The 23,139-nt window shown below is 43.6% G+C and overlaps 1 protein-coding gene across 1 annotated transcript in view; it reads left to right on the top strand.

The window, feature by feature from the left end:
• The first annotated feature begins 4,380 nt into the window (after positions 1-4,380).
• Positions 4,381-23,139, top strand: part of NEDD9 (neural precursor cell expressed, developmentally down-regulated 9) — a 34,216-nt gene continuing 15,457 nt past the window's right edge. The window contains exons 1-2 of the mRNA XM_042869278.1: positions 4,381-4,443; positions 18,486-18,926. Of these exons, the coding sequence (XP_042725212.1) occupies positions 4,432-4,443; positions 18,486-18,926 (453 nt within the window). The 5' untranslated portion in view covers positions 4,381-4,431. The remainder of the gene's footprint in view (positions 4,444-18,485; positions 18,927-23,139) is intronic.

Consider the following 23,139-nt stretch of genomic DNA (forward strand, 5'->3'; position numbering starts at 1 on the left):
ATTGCCTACGCTGGCACCAGCTTCTACCATCTCTCACGCCCAATGGTACTGATGTTCCCAAGGCTCCTACTTGCTTTGGCTTCTCACAGTACAGGTGGCAGCTCAGCTCCAATTCCCGCCATCTTCCAGAAGTTCCTGCCCATGCTGCTCAGGATGTGAATCCCCTTGGCTGACTCACATGCTCTGCTGGGTTAGCTGTGCTGCACGGGCCTGTTTTCCTCCATCCTCATCTGCAGTCAGTACTCGGCCTTAGAGCAGACATTAATGTCCTTTGTTTTGATTTTACATTCTCTCCTTTCCTTTCCCTAGAGTGAGATGGGTCCCTCATGCTGTTTTAATAGCCGTTCCTCTGTTTCCCTTCCCCATGTTCATTTCCTCCTGAGAACCTGACTGCCTGGTTCAAATAACAAGTGGAAATTGTAGCAGTATTTACTTTCATACTTTATGTTAAACTGGAATAGATTTTGAATTTTTTTGTTCACTGGATCAGGCTGGTAGCTTAGTGATAACCCAGTGCCAGAATATCTAAACCGCAATTGCCTTCCATGATTTCTCAGGCTAACAAAGGCTGGATTCAGTTTTAAATCTTTTGGGTGGGAGGACACCAATGTGTTTCTTTCTGGTTGGCATTTGAAGCAAAACAGAGCGGACAGAGGGGCTGCATTTATTCTCTTTATCTGAAGGAGGTTCAATAAGCAAGGCCTTGATGGTTGACTTACAGAGTTAAACGAGCAATTCCTGAAGAAACACCACATAAAATGCCCTTCTTGAGAATGTCAGCAGCTTTTGTGCTTTATTATAAAAAAGATGTGGGATGCCTGTAGGATTAGTTCATAAATGTTAAAGGAAATGTAGAATTATAAGCCAAGGCAAGTGAACTCATGCTGCACTTTAAAGGCAACTTAAGCAGAATGGTACAGTCCCATTTAAAAAGATAGTTAACGTTTTTTAATTAACATGTTTTACTAACATTTTTTCTTCCACAATCTGACCTTTGTGTTTAAATCTGACCATGGCAAGGATCACTGTCTAACCTTGTGCCATAAGACAGACTTCTGCTACATGAAATAAACTGCTTGCTTGAAAAGATTTTGTTCATTAGTCAGAGGAAAACAGAGCAGATTTTATTTTGATCTACTGAAATGCGAAATATTCCCTTCTTTGGATGAGAATTGAGTCTTGTTCTCATTATTTCCTCCTAAGATGGGAGCGGTAGCCTTTCTGTCCACACAGACATAGAACCCAGCCCACATCAGTGGTGAATTTTTGTCAACTTTCAGGAAACAGCATTTCATCTTCTTTTCATAGATTTCTCCAAGCAAGCAAATTCCACCATTCTGAATACAAAACTGTTCTATTCTGAAGAAATTCTGTCCACTGAATACCAACTTGAACCATTCTGCATAGTATTGTACAGGTGATAGAATCAAGATTGATTATCAAGGCTCTCCTTGGTTCATGAAGTGCAGTGATACTACAACTAAATTAATTTTAATCCTAATCCCCTGGCCAAGTATCACAGCAAGAAGTGATGCAGATGCTGCACAAGAACCAAAGGATAGCTTTGGCTTTGTGCAGGAAAAAAAAGATCACTCAGTTCTTCCAGAACACCAGGCTCACAGACCCTTCCTGAAAAGGCTCTCTCAACTGTGAGGGAGACACTCTGCTGTGCCTCTCTTTTCCTAGGTTGTGTCATGGGGAAAGCAGAACAAGGGAGTTTTGTTTCAGTAACCTTTCAGAGCAGGATATCTGTCTCGTGTTCATCTCCTATCAGTTGTCACAGGGTGATAGCTGGCTGATTTGTTTCAATGGCTGTTCCCCTCCCAGCCTGGCCCACAGCTCTGTTTCATGTTGTGCACTGAGGGCTGGGTGGTAAGCACAGATCTTGGCCAAGCACCCCTTTGGCTGCAGGGCCATTTCACCTGCTGACGATCCCCAGCCACTTCAAATACACTCAGCTGGAAGTTTGGAGGGCACAGAGGGGACTCCAAACAGTGGCACAGCAAGCAATAAAGCAAGTAATAAGCTCACCAGGGTGGTGTGTGAGGACACTGGGTTGCCCGAATGAGTAGAGAGTAATATTAATTTGCCCTCAGCAAAAGCAAAGAAACAAAGGCCATTGATGCAGGCACAAGGCAAAGTCACAGAACCTATTTACTACTCCACTGAAATTGCAGCAGCATAAAATATGAGGCAGTGATTCAATTCACTGCTGGGCTGTGAAGCAAAAAGACACATTACATGAATTGCCCTCCTGAGAACTTCAATAGGGCCCCATCGTTATAAATCCTGGCAGCATCGTTCAAGCTGCCTCTACAACACAGACATCAGCAGAGCCAGGTCTTGGCTTCCTCGCCAGCATGTTCCATTGTATAATTTAGCTGATTATCCAAGGCAACCAATTTAAAACTTTCCAAGACTGTGTCTGAAATACAGTATTACATAGTAAAAGCATCAACCGTCAACAAGGTCATCGCAGAAAGCAAAGTGCTTGCACTAACCACAGACGTGTACTTTCCACAGTCATCACTTTCTATAGTAACACGCCAAGGTTACAGGATCATATTTACAAATCTCTCTTTCAAGGTATATCTAATTCCTGATATTCACGATAGACCGGGGAGCTCTGCCACGCTGTGAGCTCTGCCACATGTAACTCAGAGGGAGTATTTCACCTTGGGGAAATTGAAGACCCACTCAAAGAGCAAAGAAAAGCTGTGGTTGTAAATGGAGGAGGTGAGAGAGGGAGGACGTGTGAGTCAAACGAGCAGTGGGGCTTTACCACGGAGGCGGTGTGAGATGGCAATCTTGTTTCCTCCCTGTAAAATACTAATTACGATTATAATGTATAGCTATCAGCATCAATCACTTCTGGGATATGATGCCTAAAATTTCATTACAGTACCATACCATTTAATTAGAAGTTTTCAATGTGAGCTGTGGAGAGCAATACACACAAAACAGTAAATACAAGGGAACAACCCAGCTGGAATTTTACATTCACACACCTGTTACCTCGTATTAAAATCAGTCAGGGACACTTCAAATGCATCAAAAGCAATACAAGCTAAAACAAAAGCAGGAGGCACAGCTTCTCAGTCGTGCATAGGTTTTGTAGTTTGATTGTAAGGCCCTTCATAAAAAGGGAAAACACCAATTACATGAGAAGTATCAGCACTGGTGGGATGACTGGAAAACACACGCACTCTGCATAAAAACATAGATGAAGTCAGAAATATGATTCTACTTTTCTTGCTTTTGTCTCTACTACTTACCCAGTCCTTATTAATGCGCTCGTACATCCTTTAATGCATTCATTTTCGTGATAACGGTGCCAGAACAGGAGGCTGTCACATTATACAGTCTTTATTTAGGGAATGGGACTTGGGTGCCAGTCCAACACCACGCCACCACTTTAGCCATTGCATTCTCTGCCCTTTGCACAAATACCCTAGGAGACATTTTCTTTTATACACTCAGAAGAGTGTAAACAGGCAACGTGAGGCCAAGGAGCCAGCAGAGCCATGGCACTGCATAGGGACCACAGTCACAGAGCACATACTTGATGAACTGTCAGGGCATGTGCAGGCAAGAAAACAGTACCGAAAAAGAAACATCAGTGAACATGTATAGTGCTTATTTTATCGTGGAACGACAGAGCGGAGAAGGAGATTACAGATAAAAGTACTGCATTCTTTGCAAGCTCTGAAGCCATTTCAGCAATAGGATCCCTCTCCAGAGGATTAGCCGCGTAAGAATTTAAGGATATCACTGTGCTATGGAATGAAGTTATGTTTGCGGTCCGGTAGTGGAAGATTATTCTTTGCTGTTTGTCCTTAGGCCACTAGAAATAGTCTTGAGTCCATCTGTGGCCTAGAAATGTTGGCTAAGGGCCAGCGCGGGCAAAAAGGAGACAATTCATTTCCCAGTGGCCTTCTTGAGATGGGTGAAGCGGCTGAGGCCATCCGTCCTCCGGTGTCTGACTGCAGTTTAAACACGCGGCTCTTCTTGTGCAAAGCGAGAGCTGGACGTTTTGACCCCAGTGGCAAGCAAGACCAATTCTGAGGGACGCTTCCGGGGCACTTTGAGCCTCGCAAAGACCAGAGATCTGCCGGCGACGGGCAGAGGCTCGGGTGCCACAGACAGAGGCCTTTTGTTCGCGCACAGCACGAGTTGCCTCGGCTTTACGACCACACGGGCCCTTCCACAAGGCGGGCAGCCCCGGCCCGACCCGCTCCGCTCCGCGCGAGACACACAGGGGGCAGCGCGGGGGAGCGGCAGAGGGCGGGGCCGCCTCTCCGAGAGCGTCCAACGGGAGAGCGCTATGCAAATGAGCGGTGTAGCCTGGCGGCGGGGCGGACGGCGCGGCGGGGAGAAGCGCTGGCGATGCGGCGCTGAGCGGGGAGCGGCGGGGCGTCCCGGAGCGCAGCCATGAAGTACAAGGTGAGCGCGGGGAGAGGAGGGGGCGCTCGGCTGGTGAGCGAAGGGGCTTGGCTTTCATCGGTGCTGGCTGGAATAGGGCTGTGTGTGCGGTGACCGGGGCAGGTGGTGCTGCTTCCCTTTCTGTGAGCTGGTTATCCCCTTTTGTCGGGGTGGTCCGTTGACGAAAACGATACAACTCGTTACTTGAAAAGAATTGGGCGAACGGATAGCTTCTCCCTCTTTCCACCGCTAAATAAAAGCCGGGATTTGGACCTTTTCCTGGACTTTTCTTCAGAAGATGCAGAAGTGGAGAGTTTCACCCTAAAATTACGTGAAGCCGTCTGGGCAAGGTTCTGCGTTAGATCGCATTAGATTACCGTGCAGACATACCGTAATCTTGTGCGATTGGAAAAAAAAAAGGGGAGGGGAGGAAAAACCTTCCTTTCTCCGCCAAAAATAACTCTGGCATCAATGAAGAAGTGACGGAGCAGTGTCACACATGTTACAGACTCGGAGATTTTGGAAGCAAAGCCTGTCTTCTGGCTGAACTTGGGCAGAGCTCGCATCCCTGCGATGCTGGGTTAAAATGAGATGCAGGCACACGCATCTCTTAGGAGCTCTGCCCTGGGTCTCTGAGCTCAGCCCAAACTTTCCAGAGCTCTCAGACCCAAACTTGGAAAGCTCAGAAGTCGTGTTCAAAGCTGCCGGCGGCTCAGTGGTAAGAATGATCAGGAAAGGGGATTTGTATAAGATGCAGACAGCCGATTCATTTCAAGGCTGAGATCGAATTCCTCTGCCCCTCAGATTGCTTCAGGCAGACTCCGTACCTGCTTAGGAAAGCTTTACCACAAAGCATCAGGCAACTGGGACTAATAGAGCAGCGTGTTGCTGTCAGTGCAGACGTCGTGAGATGCGTTCCAGCTGTCAGTGACTGAGTGACACTTGCATCCCAATGGCAAAATAATGGTCCCACTTAGTCATAACAGCTTTCTGACTTGTCTTGTCACCATCCAGCCTTCCTACGCTGTAGGATCACACTTCTTATGCAGCACAGTGACACTGCTGGAATAGGAATTAATAAGGCAGTGGTTTAAAATGTCCAAGTCTTCCCCGCTATGCAATGATTCCCTTGCCCTGTCTGGTTGGAATGAACACTTTGGTTTGAGGAAGTGATTACATAATTCAAGACAGGGCAAAGAAAGAGCAAGCCTTAAATACAGGAAGAGTTTGGGCCTCAAAAACCTTGTCAGATAAGGGTGTTTACTTTCCCTGGGAAATGTGAAGTAGCTCCTTACTCTGCTTAAGTAGGACAAACATCATTAGATCTACTTCTTACCCCTGGAGTAACATAAACAAAATACCTGCTCATTCAGTCTCTCTTACTTTATTTTCTTTCTCTATTGTCTTCATTTTTTCCATGGGAAAACAACAGTCGTGCGCTTTTCTATTCAGAAAATAAAGGAATAGAACACATCATGTCGTGCCTGGGAACATGCCAGCACTTCAGAGGTGACATAGCGTCCAGGTGCGGCATTGAGTGTTCTCCAGGTGGCATTACTTTGGGAGCTGTCATTCTTGACTTTCATTGTGATAATCTATGAGATAAGGCCGTATTTACTGAACTGATTGAGGTTCTTACTATAAGAGTTGGGCAGATCAGGAACTGGCTTGTGTGGGAGACCCTGAATGCATCTCTCCAGCACTACTGTCTTTACTTTCAGTGTGACTAACCTGGGGTCATTTCTGGTCTGCAGTTCTTTTCTGCTATTAAGTCTGTATCTTCTTTTTCACTCAGAAATGTTTTGAAAACTTGTTCCTTCTCTTTGTTCTACCTGGTGTAGGGAACCTGCTTTGGCAGACTCGATGATCTCTGGAGGTCCCTTCCAACCCCTACAATTCTGTGATTCTGTGATTCTTTCACCCAAAGTTCTTTTATTCTTCATTCCACTCTCTAAACTTTCTTCTAAGAGAATACTCAAGTCCAAGTCCCCTGAAAGCCAGTGAGACATTCCTGTGGATTTCAGCAAGTTCAGAATTTAACCTTAGATGTCTGTACGCTTCTTTCTTCTGCACACTGTGTGAAATTCATTGACGATGTGAATGTAAACCAAGGACAGAATTGACCCCAGGTTAGGGCCTGTTCAGCTGTTCAAATTAAATACTCTGTTCAAATTAAATACTGGAGAATACAAAGTTATTTTAAGTGAGCCATGGGAAGACAGGAACTGTTGAGCACAACAAATACATACGGGTTGGTTGTTGGCATTTCTTAGTGCTACTGGGCTGAAAGCTACTTTCAGAAACTAATTCCTGTAGAGTGCTGCTCTACTACGGCAATACCTGAGCTCTTCCTCATTTGATGATGGCCTCCATGTACCACAAAGTTGCATCCCATCGAGTTCTCACAGGATGCCATTCCAGAATTCTTGCATTTGGAAGGTGGAATCCACTCCTTCTGGAACCAAACCCTGACTGCGATTCCAAGGATGAAGCAGTTACAGCTGAAATGCAACTTGTAGGAACAGAAACATCTGTGGGTAACTGTGATCGAAAAGATTTCATGGATGAGAGAGGTTCCCTCTGCCTGGTAACTCTATGTCCTGTCTCTGGTAATACAAGTGTAACACAAGCAAAAGGACGGGAGCATTATCATAACAAGGCTTTTGTGGCCTGCTGGCTGTTCACAAATGAGACAAAAAAGAGGGGGAAAAGGAGGAAGGAAGATTGATCTGTTCACTGAAATTTCCAAACAGTTGGTGAAAGAGGAGAGAAAAAGAACAACTACATTCCTACCTCACTTAAGCCAAAAGGAATGACGTAGATGTAAAGTATGAGGTCTTGATTATCTATTTTTAGATAATTTGTTGGGCAAGGAAGAAACCTAAGTAAATAGGGCTTGAAATGCCTGCCATTTGTGCTTAGGCACAGTGCTGTAATATATAGACTTGATTACAATGCTTGCATGCCAAGACAAACAAAATAGTGTCACTGGGAAGAAATACTATATTCCCAACCAGAAATGCCTGTGAAAAGCTGCTTGTAACCCTGGCAATGAAAGACTTTAAGCATTGGGCCATGTAAAGGGAAAAGAACTGCCTGTACTTTACTAACCAGTCCTCTTTGTTTTCCTTTTTTTTTTTTTTTTTTTTTTTCCCTTTCCTTGGTATCTCAGCAATCACAGAGTGACAATCAAACCTAGAAGTAAATAGGAGCTGTAAAACCTCGGAAAAAAAAACATATTAGAGAAACAAACCGGCAAACTGAAAGCTGTCTTTGTTACAGTCGTGAATTTACAATGCAAGCTTCATGATTTTTCTCTCTGCTGTGTGTGTACAGAGGGTGATGGACAAAGTTTGGCAGGATCAGGCCAGGTGGCATTTAGCATCAGCAGCACTAAGTAGCAGTAGGACTGGCTCCTTCCTGATGGATGGAGAATCACTGTCATTTTCAGATTTCTGCTCTTCGCTGTCCAGTTGACTTATGGACTGCTTTATATGTCTCCAGATTAGGGCCAGGTAGGTATTTGCATACTTGAGGGAGGTGTTTGGCCTGATATCTCAGAATATTTGAGAAACTCATGACGGAATTTGTTTGCAGTCCCAAAGACTTCATAGGGTAGCAAGATGCTGTTAATTCCATTTTACAAGTGGAGAAAGAGGCTTAGAGATGTTACAGGACCTGTTTTAGAGGAAGGAGAAGAGCCATGACTAAGCATTGCAGATGACAGCAGCATGCAGTTTGGGTTTTTTTGAATGTTTTCTAAACTTCTGTGTTTTTATGCTAACAGCTGCTCATTAGTAAGTCTGTTTCATCAAGGACTAGTTGTCCAGTTTGTCTCTGTCCAGTAGTTCCTTGCACAAGATGGGAAGCAGAACTGCCATGTGAACAGTCTTCCTTGTATTTTTTGGTCGATCCAAATCAATGTAAGCCTAGATGTTTTAAGAAGCATTGGGTGTTTGCTTATCTGGGGGTTTCACTTCACTTTTAAGTGTCTACTAAAGAATGCAGTTACATTGGACTATTACTTTGCTTTGAGACGCGTTGACACAACATTAATTACTCCAAACAATGCCATGCCATCTAAAGACTTGATCAGAGGAGGCTCTGCCAGGTCAGAGAGCAGGAGAACTGCCTAATGGCAAGGTGTCATGGAAACATCGTCTGCAAAGGAAAAAAAAATCAAGTGCAGAAGGAAAGTTTTGCAGCCCTTCCAAGCCAACAGCCACCACTTTGCACTATGCAGGCTTGCGTTTGGAGAAGTCTGGAAGTTTTACAGTGACCTCAGTACTAACAGCTGGACCACAGTTCCTAGAGCTGTGTACAGCATCACCTTTGGAATCTCGTAATCTTTAGCACGGTAACAGTCAGGGTTAGAAAAGATTGTACTTGTACTGATATCTTATCACTGAACATTGAACCTCCTACGTGTGGTGTCTCAGGAAAAGTTTATTTGGTTGTAAAGCAACAGGCACTAGGCAATTCAACATTACAAATACCAGAGTCATTGCATTAGGGTCAGGTGTGGCGAGTGACCTGAGTAAAAGTTGAAATGAGGAAATTCTGACTCGCACACAACCTCTGCACTCAACTACTGGAATGGGGTGTATCTGTTTGGCTTCTTTGGCCAACTTCGGGCAAGTTAGGTGTCCTATTTGTGAACTACCTGCCTGTGTAGGGTAGAAAAACGTGATTGAGGCATGGGGTTTCATTGCCATTACTAAAGATATTAGGTGAACTTCTGGAGAGGCAATCTGTCTTTCTAAGAGCCCACATTCAGTTGTGTTAGGAATTATAAATTTGAAAGCCATTTATAAGATGCTTCTTGATGGAATACAAGCTCTCTGAATACCCAGGAAAGCAGTGAATATTCTTCTGTTACAAGAGTATTCTGACTGCCAAAGTATGCTTTTCTAGTAGGTCTGCAGCAGGATTAATCAGACAGTCCTCTGGGACCGTACTGCCAAACAAATATTGCTGAACACACGCCATAAATATTTGTAAGTGAGACTACTGCTAAGTAAAGCTGCATTTAAAGGTACTCCTTGCTGCCTGTAAATGGCTGCAGCTCTCATATCAGAGAAGCTGGGTCTCTTTACAGCAGTAAAGAGTACAGCCGTTGCGTTTTGCTGCCTATCACAGGCTACTCTTGGCAAGTGACCTTTTTCTTTTGCCTATTGGTCTAGACATTACAGTAGTGGAAACTGTCTTAATTTTAAGGAGTTCATTTTTCCACAGCAGATTTGGACACAGCTTGTGTTTGACAAGAACCAGAACTGCTAAAGCTGTAGTTTGCAGTCCTAGGAACTCAAGTGCGTAGCATGACAAAAGCTGTACATATTTGTTTCCTCTGTAGGGATGAAGCCTATTCCTGCCTTTCCATTTTTATATTTGTTCTAAAGGTGCTACGTTGGCAGTCAGAATGGATTATGTTGCCTGGAAAAGGAAAAATAATTAGAGTGGGTTTAACTCTACAGAAATGCAGTCAACACATCAGAAGCCCTTTCTTAAACAGGACTGCTTACACCAGAGCTGAAGAATTCAGCAGATGAAATAATGTGAATCATTTGATCACAACTAATCTCAAAAAATGCTGAGCCATCTTAGGACTGGATTTCAGTTCCTCCAGTCTGGCTTACTTGTAGGCAGTGGGAAGGAAGCACAGCTCATGAAAATTCTGTGATTCTCTTCAAGGATTTATTATTATTATTTTTTTTAATTCAAAGAGTTAAGTGCAAAGCTTCTAGAAGTGTACATTGCCTGCTTAGCATGCAGTTTGCAGTAGTAGGTTGATGAATGCCCTTGTCCTAGGGACTTTACATTCAGATAAAAGTTGATTTATTACCCTAAGCATTTTATTATTATAGAAAGGCCTGTTTACAAGCTGATATAGCCTCATTTTTTCCCTCTCTCCTTTCTTATCCTTCTTCCTCTCATTTGCAGCCCTTCACATGAACCGTTCTCTCATGCAGTCGAGAACACAGATGAAGTTTTATTTCAATTTGAGAATAAGCATGGTAACTATTACTAGCCAAAACACACTCCCTTGCTTTCATCTCTAGGGAACTGCTTCCCTAGAAAATGTCAGCTTGCCAAAAATTGAGCTGTACTGGGATGCTTGTTGGCTTTTAGCAAGTGGTCTGGTGAAGACCAGGTGGGACCTGTGCCTCATCTGCTAGCCAGGCCCTCTTGCCCTCCCTCTAACCAGCAATCAGCTTTGCTTTCCTGTCCCCTGCTGTGCTGCTGGCAACCTGAACTCTCAGGGCATCACCACAAGTTGCAGCTACTCTGTACTGACCTTGGTGGGTGATGGTAAAGTTACAGGGAAAGCTGGCTTTCCCTTCTGTGGAGGAGACTTTAGGAGAAAGATGGAAGGAGCACCTCCTGGTTCAGTTTTAGAAGTAAAATCAATAAATCATAGTTTCCAAAGTCAAAGACATCAGACAAAAGCCTGCAAGAGTGCTGAAGTCTCATTGCTACACAGTTGTGGTTTCTCAAGAGTTGAGCTGTGATTGTTTCCCCAAGGCACTGTCTATGGAAGGGTTAAACTTGGGAGCAGGGGCTTCTTTTAAGGAAAATTTGTCTGGGAGAAGGCTGCTCACCAGTGCCAGAAAATGTAAAACTGAGAACTCAAAACACACGTTTTTGCATTCTTTCTTTCTCTCTTTTTTTTTTTTCCCTTCTGCTTTGCTTCTTCAATTCTTACACATTCATCATCCAGTCTCCTTTCAGTAAGTTTTTAATTGCTTGCCTGAGGGAAGGAGGTTAGGTTTTCCACATGCTCTTTGATTTTGATGTACTGTGGTTTAATCACAGTGAGATCATATTTACACCGAGTCTATTGTTTGCATGCTTTATTTTTTCCCTTCTTCTTGTGTTTTTTTTTCCCGTTGATGTCACAGAAGGCACACAGCCCTCAGACAGATTTGAAAAGGCTTTTTAAAGTCATGGAGCTAGATCACACCCTTCCTTGGGTGGGGGGAAAGGAAACTGGTTATACCATACAGAAAACTGTGAGTTAGGTGTGGTGGAGTTTCCCAAAATATCAGCAAGTCTTGAAAGTAAGAGGTCAGGGGATGTGTTTTGCATTCCCAGAAAGAGCAAAGAAAATGGGATTTCAGCATTCCAGAAGCTCAAGAGGACAGGGGAATAACATCAGGATACGTGATCAGTGGATCACTGCTCCGCCTCACTGTAAATTGTGCTGTCACTAACCAGATCTGCCTTCTATGATAGCTCCAAAACAGAGTGGGTGGTCTGACAGTACGGAGGCAGTGTGTGAATCTCATGGGTGTTCCCTGATGCTGAGCAAAGTACATTGCCTCAGGCAGGCCATTTTCTAGGCCAGCTATGGCCTGTTCGGTCCCATTGCAAAGAGGGTAAGCAGAAGGTGAGGAGGAGTCTCTGCCTCTGCTGAGCTCTCCCTGAATTCTCACCATGCACTGCACAGGTCTTATATGATGCAGTGGCGTTTATGGTACGTCCACAGGAAGGCCACTAAGATGATCAGAGGGCTGGAGTACCTCTCCTGTAAAAAAAAAAAGTTGATAGAACTGGGCTTGTTCAGCTTGGAGAAGAGTTTTGCAAAGTACTTTGCTGACTGCCTGCAAAAACCTGCACACACCAATGTCTCCTATTTGCTTAAAATGGAATAGCTATGGTGAAACAAAAATGTCCTTGGAGCTGAGAGCTTTTGGTCTCTCGTGTGTTTACTTAACATTTGAATCCCTATCTTGGAAAAACTGATCGACTACCTCAGCATTTTGAGGGGGAGCATGAAGTGCCCGAGACCTAGCTGCCTGCCACCCCTCCTGGCTGCAATATTGTGCCTGCATAAACTGTACATAGCCAAAGTGTGACAGGTATCACACCCTCTTTGGTTTACCCCACTGTGAAGCATTAAGGAGGGGACATTCCCACTTCTTAGCATTACTGCGTAGCTGATCGCACTACAAAAAGCAGCCTGGAGCAAACTGCAGTTCAGGCCAGACAGAAGAGCTGGGACAGCTCAGTGGATCTCTGAAATAATACACTTGCCTTTCCCTTCTGCAGACCCAAGATTTTCCACATCACAACTTCCAGACAGCTTGGCATACTCTAGCATGACTGGCAGCCTCCGTTCCAGAAATGCACAGGACCAGACCACGAGTATATTCAGGGTGGAAGAACAGTCCTTATTAGGGCTCTGCTCAGGCTGTTGCCTCCTAGCTTGCTCTCTCATTAGCTGTAAAGTCAATCTTCCAAATCTGTACATGGAAAACTGCCTTAATTTCCAGCCAACAGGACTCATAATTATTTTGGCTAGTAACACTTAACCAGAAAAGTGTCTGCCCTAAAAGCAAGCTTGTTTTCTTAGGAGGAAAAAAGCAAGAGAGAGCCTAAAAAGTGCAACCGTGGCATTTGTCTGAAACGTTATGACGCTGAGCATCTGCAACCAGGCTCCCTCTTTGGTCCTTAGCTGTGATCCAAGGAAGCTCAGTCCTTGAAGTTCAGAGCCACAGCCTGAACTGGGTGCTAAGGGCTTCTCAAAGCTCTTCTGCTTCCCTGCCTGTAACTGTGGTAACAGCAGCACCCCGGTGCTGCAGCAAGCCATTTCATACAAGTTGTGGTAGCATTTCTTGCTTCCTCGGTGGTGTAACTATTGACTTAAGATAAAACAAAGTACCTGCAGCCAGCTTGCTGCTGACAATCAGCTGTTACCAGCCTGTGGGCTGCTACCAGCAAGCAGCAAGGGACCATTTTGCAGTCCATTTCCCATGTAAATGCTGTTCTCACTGTCTTGTTCCCTATTTGAGGAGACCAGCAAAAGACATTTTCCAAGGCAGAGTGGCTTATTCTGACCTATGTCAATTTGTATTAAATAAGCCTTGTGGAAGGTTGCTTACTGAGCTAGCCCTGTAACCTACCATGCATCAACAGGTTCTTTCCTTGCTAACACAGAACAGCAGATTCTTTATTTCGGTGGCAGAGACAAGAAGTAGGAAGGGAGACAGGAACTTAAAAGCACAAATGTTAAGCTGCCCAGTGGCTCTTGCAGTGAAGCTCTCTCATGTGAAGGTGCAATAGAGCATGAACTTCACCCTCTTCCACCAATACTGCTTGTAGTCAAGCGGTTTCTCTCAGAATGTAGCTCTTTATTGGATGTTTAGAGCATTCCTTCTCAAGGGCAAATCATTACTGTTAGGCCTGCAACCATAGAAGGATATATAAATGCTTTAATAGCTATGATCTGCTTTAAAGAAACCTAAAGCAGAAGCAAGGGATAATGAAAACCAAAAGGAGACAAGAATCTGTACAAAAATACTCTGTGATGGTGAATTCAGAGTGATTCAGCCGAGACAAAGATACTGGTTTGTGCATAGCCGCTCCTTCAGGGTGTCTCTCCCAGCTTTCCTTCTTTTGTTGCTCTCTTCCTTCCTTTTCCTAAGCTATCTTAACGTAGAAGAGATGCCATTTGGAATTTTAAGAAGCTGTTTGTCCAAAAATAGAGATAAGGGGTCCCACCTCTTTTCAGATAAGAGAAAAGATGACTTCCCTGGTTCTATTTTCACATAAACTCTATGCCTAAGAAGCAATACTTAAAGAAAAAGTAAAAAAAAACCAAAACCAACCACCAGAATAGAAGTCAGAACACACAACCCTGTATGGAACGTCCTCAGATTGCACCTCTGAGGGGAGCGACTGAACTTCTTTGAGCTCACGGTCGGTCGAACCTTTCCCATGAATGAGCACTCATTGATGGCAGTGCTGGCTGAGGCAGCCCTGTGCGAGGAGCTTGGCACCGCAGCCCTCAGGCTTAAGGAGACCATTGTGTTTAATCTCATGGTGTGTCATTTATTATCCCCGTGTTTACTTCCACGGCTGCGTGCACCTCACACGTTCTTGTTACCCACGTCACTGGCTGTGTTTACTCTAAGAGAAAGTGTAGATGTTTCCACTGCTCTCTTTAGCCGTTCCCTCTTCTGCCGCTCAGCCTCATTAACAAGCAGCTTTTTCATCCTTCAGACCACAAAGAACAGAGTTCTGTCAGTCCCCTTGGCTGCAGGGAAGGCTAGCCAAAGCAGATCGTATTCTTCAGGGTATTTTCATGTGTTTATATTCAGCTGCGGGGATGACAGCCATTGATTCCTGTAAGTTTGGGAGAGAGGATCCTTTCCAGGGCTCATCTAATAGATCTGTAGGTTCATATTGGTTTTAGGTCCAACTAATGGACCTAGGGATAGAATTAAAAAAATTAGGTTGAATTTTTGTGTGTCTGTTTTGTCTGTACAGAATGTTAACACAGAGGGAGCTTGACCTTGTGTTAGGCTTTCAAACATTGCAGTATTACTAACAAGACACGAGGATTCAAAAGTCAAACTGAATCTTTCCAGTCAAAGAAAGTCAAAGCTGTCATTGAACTGAAGAGTGGCTTCTGTGACACAAGGCTCAGGGGAACAAAACTGTATTTAGACCACAGGTGCTTTCAGTTTTCAAAGAGAGCACAACTGCATACAGCATTTCATTAGGTGGACCATCCTTCATCTTCCTCGAAGAAGGCTGTAACAGCTCTTCAGTTCATTTTATGAAGCTTGGCTGATTTCTGTGGCACAGCCTAGGTTATCCTTACCTAAGATCAGATTGTTTCTCCCTTGAAATGACAGAACTTGAATCTGGAGCTCTGAATCTGACATCCTTCTTTTTTTTCTTTTTCTTTTTTTCCTTTTTCTTTTTATATTGAAAATATAAAAGGAGTTTTGTGCAATTTTACATTTGCATAAACAAGCTCCAGGACAAGATTCTCATCAGCCCTTTCTCTGTTACCAGTTTCTTTAGGAAATGGCTGAGGGCTTTTAGCACTTGGTCGTGCAAAAAAGATCTCTGCTGTGCCATTGCCTTGTCATCTTACATGTTAGTACTTATTTGGTGCTTCACAGATAAATGAGCAATAGAACCAGGCCTCTAAGGGCAAGTCCAGATAATTCCAGATATTTGTAACTATTCACTAAGACAGAGAAAGGGAAAAGCATAATAGACATGACTATATATGTGTGTATATATATATATGAATGCATATAACAAGTGATGCACAAGCAATTGCTTACCACCCCCTGACCAGTGCCCAGCTAACTCCCCTAGCAGTAGAAGAGAGAAGATGAGCTCCCACCCCCTTCAGAACTCCTTTTGCATGATGTCAGATGGCATGGATTGTCTCTTTGGCCAGTTCAAGTCAGCTGTCCTAATCCTTTAACCTTTCAGCTCCTTGGGCCATTTGCTGAGAAAGGCCTTGGCTCTGTACAGTACTGCTTTGTAGAAACTATAAACATCAGTGTGCTATCAATGCTATCAACATTATTTTTCTCTGAGAACCAAAAATGTAGCGTCATAGCAGACACTGTGAAGGAAACGATTCAGTTCCAGCTGAAACTAAGACACCCTCTGCAGTGTCTGAGCCAAATGGTATGCTGTGAGATGTGACCAGATGCCTGCAGTATCCCAAGGTTAGTCAAGCCTGTCAAATCAGTGGGCAGATAAAGCCTGCAAGCGTTGAGGAGAGTCTTTGATTGAAACTTCTTTCTGCATGTAGAGAAGCAGAGACCACCAGCTCGATTGCCACAGCAGGTTAACGTTAGCTTTGTGGTTTTCAGAAGCTTTCCTGATGACTTTCTGTGGTGACTGTTTTGTGTTGCTTTTTTACTCCTGAAGGCCAACTATGCTGACTAATGAGAACATTTGTGACACTGTTTCTGCAGCTTGTATTGAGAAATCGTGTGAAGGAAGAATAGAGTCAGGGAAGTACTCAGCACAGGAGGTTTGCTTAGCACGAGCACGGTGTAATTGGCAAGGAAGCAGTGTTGTTTTTGGTCCCAGTGCTTACATGGAGAAATATTTAGCCTACTTTACTGCTCCATCAGTGACTGATGCTGGTGACATGACCATTCAAAAGACTTTGGGAAAATTGCTGTGAAACAAGCAGCAACCAATTAGTATAATTCACATGCTGGTGCCCAAGTTAACTCTGACAACAAGAATCTGAAGCTATTTGCAGCAAAGTTCTTGAAACGCATCCAGAAAGTATTAACATGCTGTACGCCAGGTGGTCAGAAGGTCACTGGGACAGAGATAATGAGCAACTGGAAAAAAAAATTCACATGGGAACTTTCATCTGCTCTTATTGTACCACCGTCCCATTCTTTGTTCTGACAACTGCTGTGATGTAGAAGCTAATCGGGCTTTTTTAATACCCTAAACCAACAAAGTATAGGAGAATAAGCATTTATCGTAAGTGTAGCCTGCTCATTTTGTGGACCTGCTGTGTTTTTCATTCTCCTTTAAACACCATTCTCTGCAAAAGCCCTGTTTAAGTGGTCAGTTACACAGCCAGTCATCTTAGTAGCTTTCTTGTGTGAAAGATGCATTCAAAAGAAATGTAGGAAGATGAGAGATTAACTTGAATATCCAGACCAGACAGGAGATTTTCTGTATTGAAAAGCTCAGCTGAGCAGCAAATTCAGCCCAGCAAGAGAGCAAGAGTGGGACGACTGTCTTGAACCATGCTAAGGAAGTTCTGCCAAGGCATGGGCAAAATTGCTTTGTGCTTTTTTTCTCTATGCGTATTTCTCAGTGTTGTTGATTGATGAATGGAGCAGACTTCATTCAGAATTGTGGCTCGTAGTGCTGAGCTCAAAACAGCAGTCCTGCCAGAGTCCAGAGCTTAATTTGTACTGACCTCCTTAATGATGCTGATGAAAGGCAAAGCCAATGTTTCTCATATGTTTGAAAGCTGATCTCCCAGTCAGAGAAGAAAAAACTGATCTCATACACCCTATTTCAATACCACGTCTTGAGAAAAACATACTCATCTACCTTTTATGTGATACTCAAACTTCTCTTTCTTCACCCACCAATCACCCCATCGTCCAGCCTCCTGGTTGTATGCTTAAGTGTATGCTACACTTAAGAAACACTGAACTGAGCATGGTCAAATGGATGAAGCACAGAAAGGATGGGGAATCACTAAACTATTTTTTAACAACAGGAAAAGATGTAACAAGTGGAGAAGAAAATAAAAGTGCTATGTCCAAGAGGGAGGATAAATATGATAGATAAAACACTGACCTGTACTTGCCACTGTCCCTATGATAGATAAACTTTCAAGACAGCTGCATATCCTATCTTACAGTGGATTAGCACCATTTCGGTTTGTGTCTTGCATCCAAATACTTTAGCTGGAACGCTCCAGATATGGGGCTCCCTGTGTTTTTTCAGGTGCTTACAATTAGTTTATAACTGTCTCTGCTGACTGCCTTCACCAAAAAGCAGGCAGGCATAGAACAGTTCCTGCCAAGACATTTGGAAACATCACCAGAGCCAAGAAATGAAATGTTCGCAGCCTTTGTGAGGAATCCAAGAATGTCAGCATGTACTGCCTGCCTACTTTCCACTGAATACCTAAGCTTGGCTAATAATTTGGAACTGAAACACACCATACAGGCCTGCAGCAAGAGTGGAAAGGAGCCAGTTCAATCCATGAGAAGACATGGCGCTTCTCAGTAAGACATCTGAACCTCACAGACCTCAAGTGGATGTAGATTCTGTTGTATTTTAGGCTGTTTTTTCCCCTCATCATGTGATCCACAGTTTGTATCACTTGGAGTCTCGCTCAAGTTGGACTTAAAATATCAACTAGCTAGCTGTAGCAATACATGGATCATACACATTAATAGGGAAATCCATGGAGGGAAGTGAGGCTGCAAGCCCCAAGTAACAAGAACACTCAGAGCTGAGAGCAGTGCTCTGCTGGAAAGGACAGAATCAAGAAAGAAACCATTCGAAGAGCTTCCACTGGACACTGTATTACTGGATTGTAATTGGCAGAGTTGCTAATACATCAGCATCTCACTTGTCCAACTTTGGAAAGAGGAATCCTGTGTTAAGTTGCATCATGTTCTTTGTTATTTTGGTTTCCTGCACGCTTCTTTGTCAAATTCAGTTCTTTTCTTCTCTCTACCTGGAACGTGCTTGAAGTTTTGGAGAGTGTCTGCTATGTTTGTTCATTTGTTTTTCTTCTCCGTCTTTTTCCACAGAATCTTATGGCAAGAGCTCTCTATGATAATGTCCCCGAATGTGCAGAAGAGTTGGCCTTCCGCAAGGGAGACATTTTGACCGTGATAGAGCAGAACACTGAAGGCCTCGAAGGATGGTGGCTGTGCTCCCTGCATGGCCGGCAAGGCATTGTCCCAGGCAACCGCGTGAAGCTTTTGATAGGTCCAGTGGTACAGGACAGTCCTTCCAGCCAAGATATGTCCAATTCAGGACTGACACATCAATCCTTCAACCAACAGAAGATCTATCAAGTGCCAAGCTCACATGCCTCAGCCCGGGACCCTGTCTACCAGGTGCCTCCCTCCCATATGAATCAGGGAATTTACCAAATACCCACTGGACACGGTGTAGCAGGGCAAGATATCTACCAAGTGCCACCTTCCACGCAGAGATGCCTTGACGGTCCACCTCTGACTAACAAGGTGAGTGCATTTACTTTCATGTCATAGCTCCAAGGTGCATTGCTTGTGCTGATTGCCAGTGATGTAGTTACTGTACAGTGATTAGGCTACGGACTTAAGACATTGGAAGGATAAATAAATAAATTGAACTACTTACCTACTCCCTGCTTGTAACTTTACTGCTATGGGAGGAAAAGGCCCAGCTCTTAATGGCTTGCTTATTTCATAAGTCAGTAAAGCATGCAGCTGCTGAAGGTGAGGAAAGTGTGTTATCCTATGTCCTTACAGGCTCTCTCTAAGGAGCCTGAAGCACATCTGGCATATGGCACTCTTGCATTATCTACTCAGAGGAGAGCTGCTGCAATGAGACTAACTCTCCCACAAGTTAATGAACAGTAACATCATCTGCCCCAGTAATTTTTATTTAATTAAATATGATGTACTGCCTTGCTGGAGAAGTCCCAGTGGACCTAAACTTCAAAGATAGAGCAATGATTACTGAGACGAGATACTTGGAAGAGAGAAGGAGCGTGAGGATGTTAACAAGAGATGTTTTAGTAATGAGCCTGAAGTTTATAGAAATTAATTTGATGCTTATCTGTAGCTAAAATGCAGATTTCTCGACTAAAAGTGGGAGCTGCAGCAGCTACACAGTACAGCTATTACTGGAACAGCAGAAAGCTCCAAAGGCTTCAGTGAGCATAGGAAAGACCTTCCAGTACTTGAGCCCCTTCCTTGTGCTTGTTGTCCATCTCACTCTCTCCTCATCTCCTGTATTTACCTCATTTTACCTTTGCAGGTAAATTGGTACACAGTGCCACCTACATAGGTGGCAACAGGGCGTAGGTGGCTGAAAGTGTTAGAGAAGGTGTGTCTGTATGAGGAAGCAGAGGAATCTGTATGAGGAACCTTCCAGGCTCCTTCCAGCCAAAAAGAAGTTGTCCTACTGGCCCTCCATTTCCACCTCAGCAGCTCTGGCAATTAGCATCTTCTTTACCTACAGAGCTTAAGGTTAGATGAGCTGAGGATGTCTCTGTCAGCAGCTTGTTGACTAGTTCAGATTTTCAACTCCTGATTTATATTGGCAAGACAGTCTGTTTTGGGTTGTTGTGTTTGTTTTTAGCCCCTAAACTTGGTCTGTCAGGCACTTGGAAGAGTTCTTCTAAAGCTTTTATTTCCTTGTTGTAATTTCATTTTCATTAATAAAAATAAATGGACTGTTTTCCTTCTCCTGTGCAAGAGCAAAAAATCTGTGGAATCATTCCAAATCAAGTTAGAGGAGAGTTTTGTTTGCTCAGCTTTTCTACAGTTATGCTGTGTAGGACATGCAGGAGAATAAGATGAGCAAACTGCACTTTCTGCAAGCGACGTCTTTGTTGGAGCAATTATTACCCAAGAAAATCCACATCTCTCTCATCCTCTCTCTGTAGGCTAGATACAGTTAAACCTTTCTCAGGGCAGTGTGGTTTATCTATCCGCATTAGTATTTAGACACCCACCAAAGCAGTCACCAGACAGCCAGCAAACAGTCAGCTGACTCAAAGGAGAGTTTGCATTTTACTGCTGGTGTGCATATAATAGCACAGTCCTGTGCAGAGATACCTCAGCTAGCTATCTCAGGCCACACAAGGTGCAGCATACTGCAGAGCTGTGCAGAGTATGATGGGAAGCCCAGGATGCTAGCTCACATGCAGTGCTATGTACTGACCAGCTACTTTCCTTTTAGAAAATATAAATGACCACTGGCATAGCATACATGGTGTAACGGATGTGTTTGTGTCACTCTGCATACAAAAATCTCTTCGTGTTCCATGTTCCCTCTGTTTCTCTAGCTCCCCAAAATTATTACAGCATTCTGCATAAGCCTGGGTGCAACGTGGAGCATGCTGAAACCCTAGATACACAGAATTGAAACAGATTTCAGTGATGCAAACTTCTAGTGGAAATGAAAAATCAGAGATGCTAACGCACCTGTTTTCTCTAAGTTTATGCCTAGAAACCTTTCAGAAAATCTGAATATGCATTTTTCTGAAGTCTATAGAAAAATAAGACCAATTATCTGGCTTACAACTTGTTTCACTCAATTCTTTGCAAACTATGAGAAGTGAGCTGTGCTACACAAAAGCAAGTGAATCGACCACTCTAGAATAAATTAAATGCATATTTATAAAGCAGTTTACCCTGTGCAAAGCAGCTATCAACGTGCTTAGTGCTGGCTAGCATTTGTTGCTCAGGATGGGATTGCTTTGATCCTGAGTCAGTTAATTTGGTGTATGAGCCCCAAGTCTCAGTGCTCAGTATGTAGTGGCAGGCTTGCTGGATGGCAAACCTCATTCCAGCGTCCTGCTTTGATTAGAGGCAGACATCTGTCTAGTCCCAAGGAATTCTCTGGTTTAGACTAAAAAGAGCCCACTGGAACTGAAATGATGATAAACAAGAAAGAACTGTAGGTTTATTAGTAACAGAAGAGCGAGGCAAAAAGTAAAGAAGAAAATACTCCATTCTTTATCAGCCTAACCTTGCAAAGCTGTGTTTACAGCCGTGCTCACCAAAAGCAGCTGCTGCAACTCCCTGCTAATGCTTTTGTGAAAGCAAATCTAACCAAGGAGAAGCACTTTAGCACTTGCATCCTATGTACAAGGTAACAGCCTGTCCTCCTGATCCTCCTCCTCTAGGAATCTGTAAGAACAGTCCGCAGTATTGAGGAAAAGGGAAAATCTTGAATGTTTGATTCAAGGAAACTTTGCTTGGACTTCCACAGGGATTAATAGTTTTTCCTCAGACTTGTGACACATGCCCAAACGGCGTAATTGAGCCACTCTGCTTTCTTCCATTAGCAGAAACAGCTGGTCAGCAAGCTGTGCGTCTTGGCAGGGCTATAGAAGTTGAAAGGCTTTTACTTTACACTCACTGTGTATGTAAGCCTTCTCCTTTCTCACAGTGGCAGTTCAAGAAGACTGTGTCCTAAACACCACCCTAAGCAGGGCCAACAGCAGTTTCTATCCTATGCATTTCTGTGCACATTTGCCTGTTATTTTGTTGTTGTTGTTGTTTTGTGTGTGTGTGTGTGTGTGCAAATGTGTGGTTTGGCTGCCATACCGGTTTTTTATAGGCAAAGCTCAGGAACTGCTGTCAGGCAGTAATTATCTAGCCTCAGGTAACAGTAAATCAACAGCAAGCATGTTATAAAGCTGCACTGAGGTAACAAACATCTAGTTAATCAGAAAGGCAAAGCAAACCAAAAAGGAGTCCTGAGGCAGGTGATTACAATGATGAATTGATTCTGGCCAAGCAAGTTGATAACAACACAGCTCTTAACAGCTTCTTCTATCAAATAAAAATGCCACCTTCTAAAACTTACTCTACAAATGACACAGATAAGGAAGAGTGACTTAAAATTAGCCTTATTCAGCTGCAAGCTTCTGTTGCTCTGCTGCAAGTTCGGTCAGAAAACAGTTACACCCTTAAGCATAAAGAGCATTTGGGGAGCTTAAAATACAAAAGCTGCATCTTGCAGTTTATTTCTCCCATCTGTGCTCAACCCTCAGCCTTACTCACTTTTCACTGCAACAAGCAAAGAGAAGGAACCTTCAGACACACCTGCTATTCAGGAAACCTGGGTTTTATCCATGCCGCAGAGTTCTACATAGTCTGGAGAATCTCTGCACCTCAGTGATCTCATCTACAAAACATGTGGCTATAATTATAAGGGAACTCATTCTGTACAAAAAATCCTTTGAGAAAGGTGCTATCAAAGCACCAAGTGTCTTTAGCATCTGCAATTACACACAGTTTTCCCTAGTTTGAAGTCCTTGCAAGAAGTCATGATTAAAGAACATCACCAGCATAACTCAGGGTTTTTCTTTTCATAGTTCAGTGTTTCCCTAAGTGATCTGCTCTACTGTCCCAGCCATCCTGAAAACAGCGTTAGCCAAAAGTTTCAGGGAAATTTTTTGCACATTGGAAAGCCATTACAACAAATTCTGAAAGTTTTCTGAACCAATAGCTTTCAGGATTCAGCATAAAACAGAACATGAGGCTGACACACCGCAGCTGCTCAAGTGGGGAAGAGACAGGTCTGCAGCGGACATCAGCCGTGACGTGCAGCTCCCACAAGGACCCGAGTAACTCAGATAAATGGAGACAGATGCCAACTTGGAACTCTCCAGTACTTCTGTTTGTTTGTTTTAAACTAGAGCTCTACAGTTCAGGAAACACTTGGATTTATCTGCCT

The sequence above is a fragment of the Lagopus leucura genome, unplaced genomic scaffold (genome assembly GCF_019238085.1).
Source record: "Lagopus leucura isolate 7727_CA_CO unplaced genomic scaffold, USGS_WTPT01 Super-Scaffold_100002, whole genome shotgun sequence".
Classification (NCBI taxonomy): Eukaryota; Metazoa; Chordata; class Aves; order Galliformes; family Phasianidae; genus Lagopus; species Lagopus leucura.